The following is a 13,482-nucleotide window of genomic DNA, read 5'->3' as shown; positions in this document are numbered from 1 at the left end:
AACAGGTGCCTCAGTTATCTTAAATGAATATATTTGAGGTTAGGAAATACAGTGATATTAATAAAAATCTTCCGTTGAGAGGAAAAGAAAATCAAACCTTCGTCAAGCCTCCAGTAAAAAGGGGAAAAAAAGCTACTGAATTAGACTAAGTGGTGTTTGATATTTTTGTTTTATTTTATCACAAAATAAAAACAAAACAAAAACTAAACTATTCAAAACAAACAGTAAATAAAAATACAAAACATTTAACTGCAGTTAAGCATAATGTTAGACATTAATTCTTCAATAAATTCTGCAGACAACACAGAAGAAAAAGAAAAAAAAATTAATTTAATTTCAAATTTTCCAGGCAGAAGAATAGTTCAGTATTGTAGATGAACTAAAGAAAGAAGTAAATTCTACCCAGTACTTGGTTTCTTAGTGTCTTTCTGGCGTAAATTACACTAACAGTGAATGATTCAAATGCAACTGCCTCCAAACACTATTTATCAGAGAAATTCACAACAATTAAATGTCTGTATAATATTTATGGTTGCTACTTGTTTTCCTGGGGGCGCCAAAAGTCTGGAGAATGGTTGGGTCAAACAAACTGCAGCCAATGTCAAACAATAGATAATGGAGCATAAGCACTTGCATAGACAAACATCTTCCTTTAGATCACTCCCTGTTAAATAACACTGCTTCAAATAATATCTACATTATGCTTGGAAGGTTGAACTGCTGGAATTCAACAGTCTCTAATTCAAAAAAACTCACTAAATAAATAGCAACAAAATCAGACAAAAATGCTAAATAATAACGATTACAAAAATTTACTCGTGCCATCATGCATCAGCCATGAAATCAGTGAGGAAGACAAGAAAAAGCACATTTCTTTTTCTCTTTTCTTTCTTAATCTTTTTTAAACATCGGAGGGATATTTGTAGAACTTCTAATTCTGGAAAAAGCAAAGCTTTAACATACGTCTCATTTTAGTGTTCTCCAGCAAGGTATAGTGGTTTCTCTGGAAGGCCTAAAATCAAATGTATTTGCCTAAATTATAAAACAGACAAGTAATTTTGTCATTTTATGACACTGACTCAGATGAGCATTACTTCTCATACTCATTCAGAAGAACCCATAGTAAACCTCATTATGGTCCAGCTTCAGGTACAGACCACAACAGCACAATGGCAGCTCATGAGTACTCATTCTCAGGGCATTCACATCAAGAAGAATAACAGTTTTAATAAAGCACTTTTCACCATTTTTCCGATTTGCAGACACCCAAAGTATTGCCAGTGGTGACAAAGAGCTTTATACAGCAAAGGCAAACAATAGGCCTGGGGGATTAGATTACAGTTCTGTAACTGCTAGTTACAGATTACCTAGCAGTGCTTAACTGATTCAGCTGGGGTGCCAATACATGATTACAATGGTCTTGAATTAGCCAAAGTACACCACACGGGTGTTTAGATTGGCATTCTTTCAGGCCAGCTTTCTAGAGGCTACAGAAGCACCATAAAGCTCGAGTGACATGGGTAGTACTTGATCTTCATAAAACTTGCTATTTCAAAGTTAACATTTCAAGAATACTGGAACAAAATTGAACCCTCAAAAGTTCATATTGGATCAACATTTTCTGTCATGTTTTGATACAATACCAGGTACCCTAATGCTGGATTTACAGTATCACAGAATCAAGGACTTAAAACATGACAGATTCAAGACTACAATTGTTTCGTTAGAGAGCTGCTGAACCAGGACCCTCTCCTTTCACTTCAGGTAGTCCCATCCTCAGACAACTTCCTCCATTTTAAGGATGCAACTAGGTACGAAAACACAGAAGGAATCCAACCTAGGAATTGATGAGGTTTAAATTTATAGTAGGGGAAGAAAAAAACTTATTGCTGTTTTTTTCCATAGAAGAAATGGCATGAAAACCAGTCATCCTGAAACAGCTAAGAGCGAGCATGGAGGCAGCAATGAGAGTTAGGAGGCACGAATGAGTCATGGGGAACAACTTAATCCATGATGGCTGCTGGAAAAGGTCATCTTTTAGGGACCCTGCATCCGACAAACTCCCTCAGCTCACAGAAAATCTCTCTAGCAATCACTTTTCCAGCAGAATCCACAAGAATAAATGCAACGTCATTTTAACAGTATTTGACTTCACTTATGGAATTACATATGCTGGCAAACAGTCAGCATCCCACAAACTTTAAGGAGCAAGTCACATAGTTCTTTAAGATCACTATTCCTTGCATATATGTGTTCAGGAAATGTGTGTCTATGACTGTGCTGTAACCAGCAGCATCCTTTAACAGAAACTGAATGTAGTTCTTTACAAGCCTAAGCAGCTTTCTAAAAGAGAGGTCGGGGAGAAGTCTGGCTTCTTCGGTCTGCAACACTGCCTGACTAATTGCAAAGCTTTATGGACTGTGAAAACTGAGTCATTTCATTGTCAGCTGTAACTTTATAACTGATGTACTCAATTTCTGTTTAGCTTCCCTTAACCATAGCAGAGTGCAGTTATCTCTTCTTTTAGTCACAACTGCTCAGTTTTCCCCACCTCCCTGGCAAAATTAAAGGATTGACTTCATAGTAAGTTCTGACTGCCTCTATAGCTCCTTTTTACGAGGCCTTGTTTTAAAAGTTCCATATATTGCATTGATGATCTCAAGTACATCATGAAATTGTACGGGAAGGCAGTAAAGGAAAAACAAAAATGCTACCAAATACCTGCTGTCACCAGAGAATGAGTAAAGTACTCCATCACTCTGCAGTCTGTGCCTCAAGCTTAGCCCTTTTGGTCCTTGGTGGGTTGATGGGTTGGTTAATTTTCCTTCCTTTTGGAAGGCTCTGGATGTCTTGGGTGGTGGGGGCATTGACAAAAGTAAAACTTACAGGTTAGATACAACAATACAAAAGCAGTGTAGGACTCACTTCCATAGTAGATCTCAAACCTTTTTTGCAGCCCTAGTTGTGAAATAGTCTCCAGTAAATGGCAGCAGAAATAATTGCAATGGTTTTGTTCTAGCCCTACTCCAGAGATGATACCAAAAGTAAACCAGATCTGATGGCAAACACAAACAAATTGGAACTGTACTAAATGGGTTCACTCCTGAATGATTATTTTGACATCTTACAGGAAAACTGTCAGATGCAATTTTGATAAACCTGAGGTTATGTTTGCCTTTCAAAAGTATGAAATGAATGCCTATTTTTATTACAACTTCCACTGGTAACTGTGTAATTTCAGTATTTAGGCATTTGCATTTTTCTAACTCTATATAATTAGCAAGAGAAAAGGCTTTTTTTCTCTCCTATCCAGGTATTTTGACTTCACTCTGTTATGGAGGTGGAGCAGAATCTGGGAGTTATATGGGGGAGGGCAGTATGAATTCTAAATTTTTGACCATTAGCTCTCAGGAACTGTGGCAAGCTTCAACATGCAACAGCTAAACTGGAGAATGAAGTTTTTGAAAGAAATGTTTATAATAATTCGCCAGTCTGCAGGGCAAACAAGGGCCCCTGCACAAGGAGCTGACAGGAGTTCAAAATAGGAGGAAAGAAATTATTTGCGCAGTCAACTATACACAATCTCTTTCTAGGCAGAAATCTGAACAGAACACTTATAAGGTAAATAGTCACAGTAAGCATATCTCAGGAAATTTTAAAAGTGTTGGATGTAGCATACGTAGAGTCAGAAGTCTAAGCTAAACAAAAATACAGAATACAGAAGTTTGAGATCATTTAATTGCAGTTTAGCAGTCAGATTCATAAAATGTTATCTTTAATCTCTTTCACATTGCACTAAGATACAATACTTAACTCAATTGGACACATATGTCAGGGGTGTATGTACATGTTCATTTAAAGCTCTAATAGGGAATTTCAATATTTTATTGTATTATTTGCAGACCATGAGACCTGTAAAGACGTTCTGCTACTGTTCTTACTGATATCATAGGCAAATTATGGTTTCTGCACCACTTCTTAAATCTGTAATCATTCCTAGTAGAGCTTTCTATGAGCACAGCAATTCACCTACCCACAGTAAATTGGAGGACTAGCATTTACTCTAATCCATCAACAGCACTGGAACATGCCAGAAATTGCAGAAAAAAATTAGTATGAACCTGAAAATTAATTCTATACCTCCTGTACACGATAATACCTTTCTAATAAGCAAAAAAATATCAGTATTCTAATATGACTGGTTAAAGAGTTCTCTAAATTGCTAATACTAAGTAGCTAAAATATCTGGACTTATTGAAAATTCTAAAATATTTCATATTATACATGTAATTAGATACATATTTATAAGTTACAAAATTGTAATTATAAATTGTTTACCTGACTACTCAGGTGCAGAAACAGACTTTGGTTTTAGAATCAAAAAAAGCTGTTCACAATTTATAATTAAACTATTCTTACTGTAATTATAGCACTAACGAAACACATATCAATCAACAGATATCTCATTATATAATTTCCTCAATTTTCTGTTCAGAGCATTTCTGAAATCAACTTTAGTTTTGCTTAAAGTCCTCTTAGACATATTTGTCATTTGGACGACTTTTAAGAGTTTATGATTTTCCTTTAAAGAAAAGTTTTCACATTAAAAAAAAAAAAAGTAAAAATAGGCCAAATTACAAGAATTACTTGAAATATATATATCCATTTGTTCCTGATGTAGCTAGCAGTAAGTGACAATCTGTCCTGCTATTTTTTATCGTAGTTATCCACCTGTAATTCTACCTCTTCTCTTTTCATTTGTTCAGTACTCACAAACTTATAAATCTTTATATCATAATATGTTAATTTTTGATAATGATAATCTCTTCAATTAACCTTTACTAAACTATCACAGTTTAGGTAAATAGAGCATAGAAAAAAGGGCAATAAGTAAACACAAACATCAAATACTGTATAAAATAAAATTGGAACAAGAAACCTGGAAAAAGAATGGAAAGACCTCTTTGTCATATCTGGTTCTGGAAACTGTTCTATAGCTCTTACACCAGTATCCACAGACTTAGTGAAAGAATGACTGGGTGTTCTGGTACATTTTGCTAATCTGGATTCCATTTGATGCCTTTAAAAGAATTCTCTCTTCTGATAATTCAGCATTGAGGAGGAAGCCATTTCTCTACTTTCCTTGACATCAAGCCAAATTTCCTCAAATCAATGACTAATGCCCCTTTTGTCTCTACAAAATGTGTATGTGTGCAGTTTGCCACTGCAGCATTGCAGGATCAACAAACTGGGTCCACAAGTACATCTCTTTTAGTGTCTAAAAGTTTAGACTCTCCTTTCTGCAGCAGTTGGGGTCTATTATGTTGGATATGGTGTAAAAGAAAGGGAAGAAGGTAAGGAAAGAAGCTTATGCTTTTCTTCAGATCCCTTTTGCCATCCAAGTTAGCACAAATTAGTTTTAACCAGTGACAGCAATAACACATATTCTCTTTAAATCAGTAAAAATTTCATAAACTAGCCTATACTAGCCACATGTGAACTCCAATTTCCCAAACTCTTGGGACCTTGGATTTTAAATTTTTCCTTTCAGAGATTTTCTAGCTTCTCAGAGACAATTCTAGCAAATATGCTTATCTATGAAAACCATTTTTTCACTAATGAATTTAAAGCTCAGAAATGGAACCCACCGCTAACATTATGTTTGACAGTGAGAGGGATACAAGAAGCTACTTGTAAAGATGTCTACTTGCAAAATAAAATAAGATGGCAGGAGATGTCTGACAGTGCTGTGTTAACATTGAGTGAATTGTCAGACAGACAACATATACCACAAACAGGCAGTTTCACACAATGAGGAACAATACAGAATTAAGTCAAGTCTACCTGCAGAAGAAGAATACCAAACCCTGCAAGGTCAGTAAGCATAAAGAGCTCTGCTTCATGTCTGGTTTTCTGCTTTCTGAACCAAAATTCTTTAAAGAACTGCTTCTCTTTCTGACCTCCCTACCATGCTCTATCAGCATGTGAAGACAAACTCTCCTAGGCAGCAGATCTTCTAGTCCTCTTGACACCAAAATACATTTAAGTTGGAGATTTAGTTACTGTCCATAGTAAGATTCCATCCAATAGAGAATAAAAGATTGAGGGAGAAAAGGTGTAATCAGTAGCATTAAATGGCCTGAGGAGTCTCCCTTGGCCAGGCTGTGACAAGGTGTCTTCTGAAGTGGAAGGTGTACAACACTCCCCTTCAGTCAGGCAGCTGGAATTCCTGCAGTGGCTTGAATGGCTTTTGTTTTTACTCCTCTGCACAACAAAGAATTATAAAAGCCACAGTATTATGTAAATTATTTAGCAGTCCCTCATTATTTGTTTTTTTTCTCTTTCCATGAAGTACAAAACATTAGAAGCTTTCAGTCTGCATACTGAAAATATTTAATTCAAAGACCAGAAGCTACAGTCAAGACAGAAACATACACGACTCATTTTCACAACTAAGTCTTGTTTCAGCGTGCTTGTGTTTTACCCACTCAGGTATCAACAAAATCAGTACCAATGCTAGGGGTAAAGTGATGAAATTCAAATTACTATCTTCTCTGCCAGATAATGTCTTTGATTGCAGCATTGCTGCAATTGCAATGTAAAGAAAATCGAGTTGGATTTTTACTTATCATACAGAACACAGACTTTGGCTGTAGGGCTGCATATATTGTTTTAACTACTTCTAATGAATGAACCTTATTTCCTGAAGCTCTTATACTGAGTATCATTAATGTTTAGTTATTTACATTAGTGTAGTTTAGTTATTACATTAGTTTAATGCTACCATCCCAGAGGCAGATGAAAGGAAATGTTTCGACTCAAGAGTCCAGTGATAACAGAGAACTTATAGAACAAAAAAATGCAGTAGCTTAGACCCTACACAAATGGAAATCTGCACAAACTGATGGAGGTCTCCAGCAGGGGAAACTCAGAGGCAAAATGTGTGGCATCAGCAAATGATCAAAATATTTGCTCTGCTTTGTGCATTTTGGGGTTTCTAGTGGAAAAATTGTTCCCAAAGTGTGAGAAAATATTCAAAAGCATATCACAGAGAAGACATGATAAACTCCTGGCCATAACTGAAAAGTGACTTTCCAATGGAGCAAACCAATTCCTCTTGAAAGAAAGGAGATGGTGGAAACCCCCTTCCCCACAGCCACTCTGAATTTCTACCCAATGCAGGGGGGAAACAAGCAGTGCCATAGCCAATGCATCATAATCCTCGGCACTGTAAATAACCTGTTTACCTTCAGCAGCAGAGGCACTATATAGCATCTGTGGAATACCTTGAGAAACCCAGTATTTCAAATCTTTCCAGCAAAAATAGGAGTGCCATTTCCTTGCTTCCAAAGTAACAAATGTAACATGGATTTATTTGTAACATCCTAACATCAGTTTTCAGAGCAAAAATCAGGCAAATACCTAAAAGAAGGTGTCGAAGTTTGAGGGATTTAGGATACACTAGTTTGACAGAGTTTCTCTCCAACAGCCTGCAGATATTTATTTACTGATTCAAAAGTCTACAGTGAAAACTGCATTTGAGAGGAGTGGATTAGACACAGCAGGTGCATAAGTGGTCCGTTCAAATAGTCCTTCAATCAGTTTCTAGCATTAGTGAACACCAAAATAATTGACAAAAATCCAGAGACACAGCAACCTCCTAATAGCTAAGCACCTTTTAATATGGACTTCTTTACTGGCACTCTCAAAAGGCAAGGTACCAATACGTCCTATAGAATTGCAGTAATTTACTTACCCATACATACTGACAGGAATGATGAAACAGTTCCAGAAATGCTGATTCTGAAGATAACATTTACAAAATCATATCAGAGCTATGGAAGTGTTAACCTGAAAGGACCTACCTGCATTTTAATTTGGATAATAACTCTCATTAGTTATACATCTTTTAAATGAGGTGGCTGAACCTTATACAGTCTGACATTAATTCTAAGTACCATTGTAAATGAGAACGATGTACTGCATTATGAGAGCAAATACTCTTCACCGCTTAAAAATAACTCTCCCATTTGCTAATTGGTCATTTTAACAAACAGAAGAAAACTATCTTTCCCAAGGAACAGAACAAAAGCCAAGGAGAAAAGCTACTCACATTCCTTTGAGCCGTTGCCACATTTTCTCTGCATGTCCTCCTATTTGATACTTTGCAGAGGCGCTTTCCAGTTCCCGAGTTGTTTCAGTCGCTCGAGCCCCCATCGTTATTGTCCTACAGCGATACAGTTACAGTCAGGCTCAGCAGCAAGTAAAAGCAGTCTTTAGTCCACTACAAATTTCAGAAGATCCACGCATGTTAGACAGTAGCTGCTGTCATATCAAAACACATCAGAATTACAACAGCTGAGGGACGATCCTGCCTGAATTGCTATTCACTGACAGACAGATCCACTCTTCCCCCCCAAGCACAGAGCAAGTACACACAGCTCCTCTGACCTCACGAGTCTAATCCATACGGGTGAGCCAGCTACTATACTACTGGCTGCTCAAGCTCCTTTCTCATGCACTTTTCCTGCTGTAGGAATACACACAGCGGCACAAAAGATTCCTTAAAACGGACTATGATTCATTGCCATGAAGGAGAAATGTGAATGGCTTTAACAATCCAGAAGGAAAGAAAGGCTGGTTTCTGCTCTGCAGGTTGGAGAAACAGGCTGCAATAGGAAAGCAGATGGTAGAAGCCAGTATCAGCCACATCACCCTACAAAAAGAGTATATGTTCGAATGCCAGAGCTTTCCTCTCTTTAGTTGATCCTGAATTGTTTCTTAGTGAATAAATATCTAGCAGCCTCTCAAAAAAAATATGACTGTACAAATGCTAAGTCTGCAGCAAAGACATATATAAATCCCTGCAGAAGAGAAATCAGAGAGCGCTACAGGTTATTGAAGGAATATGCTGTAATGATGACTGTTCACCTTCTCCTAGCAACTCCACACAGTAGGTAACTGTCAATTTAACTGGTGGAAAATGCAGCAGCTGCAACACAGCCCGCTCTGTGAATCCGTCGGGACAGCAGCATGTGTGTCAAAATCTGATGCTGAACTCTGTGTGTCTGCCAGCAGAAAAACAATTCAGTGCATGCAAACAGCAAAAGGGTTGAGGGCTAATCAGTACATCAGTCGTGCAGCAGATTGCCTGCTCTGCCTTTCAAATGCAAACCTAAGAAGCTGTACAGCCAAAGTCCGGGTTTGGAGAGGGCAAAGGAGAGGATTTCTTTGCTGCTTGCTCAGTCACAGACTTGGGTTTGCAGAGCAGCTTCTCCACTCTGTAAATAGCACCTGTCTTGTTCGGTGAGTCAGTAACAATCTTCATTTCTGAAGCAGCAGCCAAATAATCAAATATATCCAGACTTATCTCAGTGATCATGTTTGTTTCAATCAGACTAAGAGCTGTGCAAGAAGCCAGGCAAAGAGGAGTGCGCCAAGTGGGAGTAAATATGTCTGAGCTTTGTCAGCTACTGGTGCCACTGCCAGTTGGGAAAAGGAGCTTTGGGTCCACGATGGAAAAGTGAGGATGAGCATCCTCAGATGGTGACTGGAATGAGCCTAAGGGTAAGGGATGGATATCTCGATATGGCTTGAACTAAACTGCTTTATCTCTGTTAAATTTTACAACAATGTGAGATGATGAGAGGTTTCCATTTGATGCAATTGGCAGAAATGGATAATACTACTAAGTACTGAGGTTCTTAGAGAAAAAATAAAAAAGAATCTCACTGCTTTGAAATAATCCTAGCACTCCAGAATTTCCTAATCAATTTTCTTTCTCTAGGACATCTTTTATGTACATTATAGAGATAAAATACACCCTATGAAATTTACAAACCAGTTTGAGAAGCATCTTTTGTACGATGATTTCAGGTGAATAATTAAACATGCCCACTACTATGGGTTTAACACATACATAATTTTAAACTGCTATTAATTCATGGACTTTCACTGCATTATTCCTGACTCTGACACTCAAGAGTCAGTCCCATAAAATTCATTAACAATATCCAAAAAACAGTCACTGGAAGAGCGAAATCACAGTTTTTAAACAGCATCATAAGACAACAATGAAGAAACACAAACACGTTTTTTCAAAAACTCTAAGGCAGTTATTTGGTCAAAGGCAGCAGTAGTATCTTTGAACCACTTAAAAACTTCCATACTTTCCACTCCTGTTCTGTGTGGAATACAAACAAAGTTTGTAAGAAAAAGTATAAATATCCTTCCATGGAATAATTAATGAGAACATCTCACATGAATCTGGGCTCTTCCCTGACTTTTAAGTGTCAAATATCTGAAGCAACGCAAAGAAATTAAGTATTTATAGAAACCACATAAACCTCCAGGGACAGAGGGAAATTTTAAGAGCCTCTTTTTTTCTTATGAAGTATTTTCAGCTCTTGTCGTCTAATTCTACAATGAAAAAAAAAAAAAAAAGTGGTGTTTGCAACCTATTCCCTCTCCCTCACAAGGAAATCAGTGTTGAAAAAATATTTCTTTGATTTTCCAGAGAAAAGTATGAGAAGGCAATATCCTTCAGGAAGGAAGGAAAGGGTAAACTGTCCAAACAACATCACTGTAAGTGGAGACACACCTGCTAACGTCACCAGAACTTCACTAAAAACATTGCAAAAACTCCCTGAAGGACCATGCCACCGCAATAATAAAAATTCCTACAAGCAAAAGCACCTGGCATGGCTTAAGCAAAGGACAAAGAAAGCTGCCTCCACCCCAAAGGTTTATCCTGAGAATGAACAAAGTAAGCCATCAGAGATGACACTGAAGGATGAAAATGTATCTCTGAAAATGAAAGAAAGAGCGGGAAACACTTAAAAACAGATAGATAAGGCATTTGAAAGTCAAGAAAGTTGCCAGAGAAATTGTCCTGTATGTCCCTAAGGAGAGAGAAACAAACCACCTAAAACAAATAAAGCAACAACTTTTAAGTATGCCGTTATCTTGAAAACATGAACAAAAAATCCTTATTGAGACACTTGGAAAGGAGAGACCTTTCTTCCCCTGAGCTTCTATGAATAACACTCGGAGAATGAAGCAGCTGAGCCTACTCCCTTCCTCCGGCTCAGCAGAAGGCAGGCACGGCGGCTGGGAATGACAGACCCAAAGCAATGCCTACACATCTCTGGCTGCAAGTGGTGATCCGGGGCAGAAAGCACAGAACTGTGCCACTGGAATACAGAACAACCATACATACAGTCTGAACATAGCAATGAGGGAATCAGAGGAGGAATTACAGACAACCTGACTTGCTCAGAATTGCAGATCTGTGCCCCTGCAGTACAAGCAGGTCTAAAGAAGATCCAGAATACCAAACAATGAGCAGCTACTTTAGGAAGCCAAGCCAATTAGAGAGATAGCACCTGAAATGAGAAATTCTCCTTAATAGTTTTCATCTTTGCACTTCCTGTTCTTGTTCCAGTTTTCTATTCTTGCCTTACCTAACCCATTGTTTGTGCTACAGTCCTGGCAAGTTATTGTTACAGTCCACTTTCCTCCTAAAAAAAACTAAAAAATAATCTTTTTTGCCCTCTGCCCGCAGCTTTTTCTATTTTTTTAGATTTCATCTTAAAACTCCCATACTAAAGTCAACACTAAAGGAAAGCCTCTGTTAGTCAACATGGAGATACATTAAAATGGAAATCATTAAATTCACCCTTCATTATGGCAAACATAAAACTATCCCAGTGCCACTTAATCCTCAGATAGGAAAATTTACACTACACTTCTCTTCTTTCATCTAAAAATAATTCACTTCAGTAGTAATAGCAATGCAAAAGAATAATTTTACAATACACACACCAGTAAAGAAAGCAAGTTGGTTTTTCAGTATTGAGAGATCTTCACAGTTATGCTACAATCCACACAGTTGCAATGAAAAAAACTTACCTTGAAATTGGGAAAATCCTGCAGCTAGATCAGTTAATTAGCTATAGAAAAAGGAAAGGGATCACGTAGGTTTTGACGAGGAGAATTAGAGCTTTCTTCAAAATAAATTCTCTGCTCCTGAAGGGAAATCAAATATGCTGCTTTGTTTAAAATTAATCTTCAAAACATCTAACTCACGACACATGGAAAATAAGGAAGTACCAAGAGACCTGAGGGGTGACTTGTCAAACTAATACTCATCCTTCCAAACCTGACAACACAAACCTCCCTGCAGTGAAACTGCAGGAGAGTCATGAACCAACTAAAAAATTTGACAACATAAGTAAAAAACCAAAGCAAAACAAACCCTAATAAAAGATAAGATAAATTTATTGTAAATAGTGACAACAAGTATTAGGTTTGTATGCTGTATCTCCTGGCCCTGATCTACCAACCACTAATATACATTTAATTGTAATCAGGTATAGCATTGCACTTATTTGCTGGGTAAGACAGAGTTCAACAGCATTGTAAATAACAGAGTTAAATCACTGAAGAACTGCCTGCCAGTGCACTCAAGTGGTAGTTACATCGTACTTTGGAACCTAAGATAGGACAGAGATCCCATCACTCAAATTCTGCTGTTGCAGAAAAGGAATGGTTTGCTGGACAGTGTCCTCATGCTTCCTTCTGCCCTCCTCATTGTCTGTTATATTCATATTTGTGAAGTGACATGCAATCCCCTTTTGCAGAAGCAGAGCTTTTAGCTTGCTTGCAGTGCCCGAATGTCTGAAGTGTTAATCAAAAAGAAGTGCAGCAGAGGAAGAAAAAATACTTGGTCTTACTAAAGTTCATGGACTTTATTTAAATATATAGATCTTCAGCAATCTGGTGATGGCAAAATATTGATGTTACAGTAATCTTGGATTTTCAGATTCTCCACAGAATATATTAATAAAATTAGTACAGTTACATAATTGAGGAATAGCAACTTTAGAGAGCTATGCATATGGTCTACACAGTGCATTGGCATTGACTCAATTAAGTAGGTAAAAGAGTTGATTGATATATTAACAGTGCTTAGATGACCTAAATAAGGAGACCCAACAGGGATCATCTTCTCTTTTTTTTTTTCACTTTAGTAAACTACTTTTGTAGTTTTTGCTACATCTGATTTATTGCATTTGAGGCTTGTTCATATAATCACTAAGGAATTTATATTCATTTATGTGTCCTGCAAGTACCAATTTAAAGTATAGCAGGGAGAAAAAAATATCTTCTATTTTTGCTATGTGCATGGCATATCATACTGGTAATGAACATGGTGTCAGATTCATCAAAGCTTTTAGGCAACTAAAAGTGAAAACAAATATTCATGAAAGCTTGCATACAAACTAGCTGATAAACCTCAGGCCACAAATAGATATATATTTGCACACCTACTTATGATATATTAAGACCTTGTCACATTTGATTGTTCAAATACTGCCGCTTACTAGAGGTCACCATCACCAAAAATCTGTCATGACTGTGTGTGAGTGTTCACAGACCAATTCTGTGCCAATTCAGGTTCATTAAAGCAGATGTCTCAGA

At 37.3% G+C, this 13,482-nt stretch overlaps 1 protein-coding gene across 1 annotated transcript in view; it reads right to left on the bottom strand.

Annotated features, from left to right (window-relative positions):
* The window catches only part of PDE1A (phosphodiesterase 1A), a 148,101-nt gene extending 139,207 nt beyond the window's left edge, over nt 1-8,894 (bottom strand). Inside the window, 3 exon segments of the mRNA XM_064660678.1 lie at nt 8,114-8,227; nt 8,452-8,494; nt 8,497-8,894. Coding sequence (XP_064516748.1) covers nt 8,114-8,227; nt 8,452-8,494; nt 8,497-8,518 — 179 coding nt within the window. The 5' untranslated portion in view covers nt 8,519-8,894.
* Between the last annotated feature and the right edge of the window lie 4,588 nt (nt 8,895-13,482).

Source organism: Pseudopipra pipra, chromosome 7, assembly GCF_036250125.1.
Source record: "Pseudopipra pipra isolate bDixPip1 chromosome 7, bDixPip1.hap1, whole genome shotgun sequence".
Taxonomy (NCBI): domain Eukaryota; kingdom Metazoa; phylum Chordata; class Aves; order Passeriformes; family Pipridae; genus Pseudopipra; species Pseudopipra pipra.
This window is presented reverse-complemented; position numbering and strand designations above follow the sequence as displayed.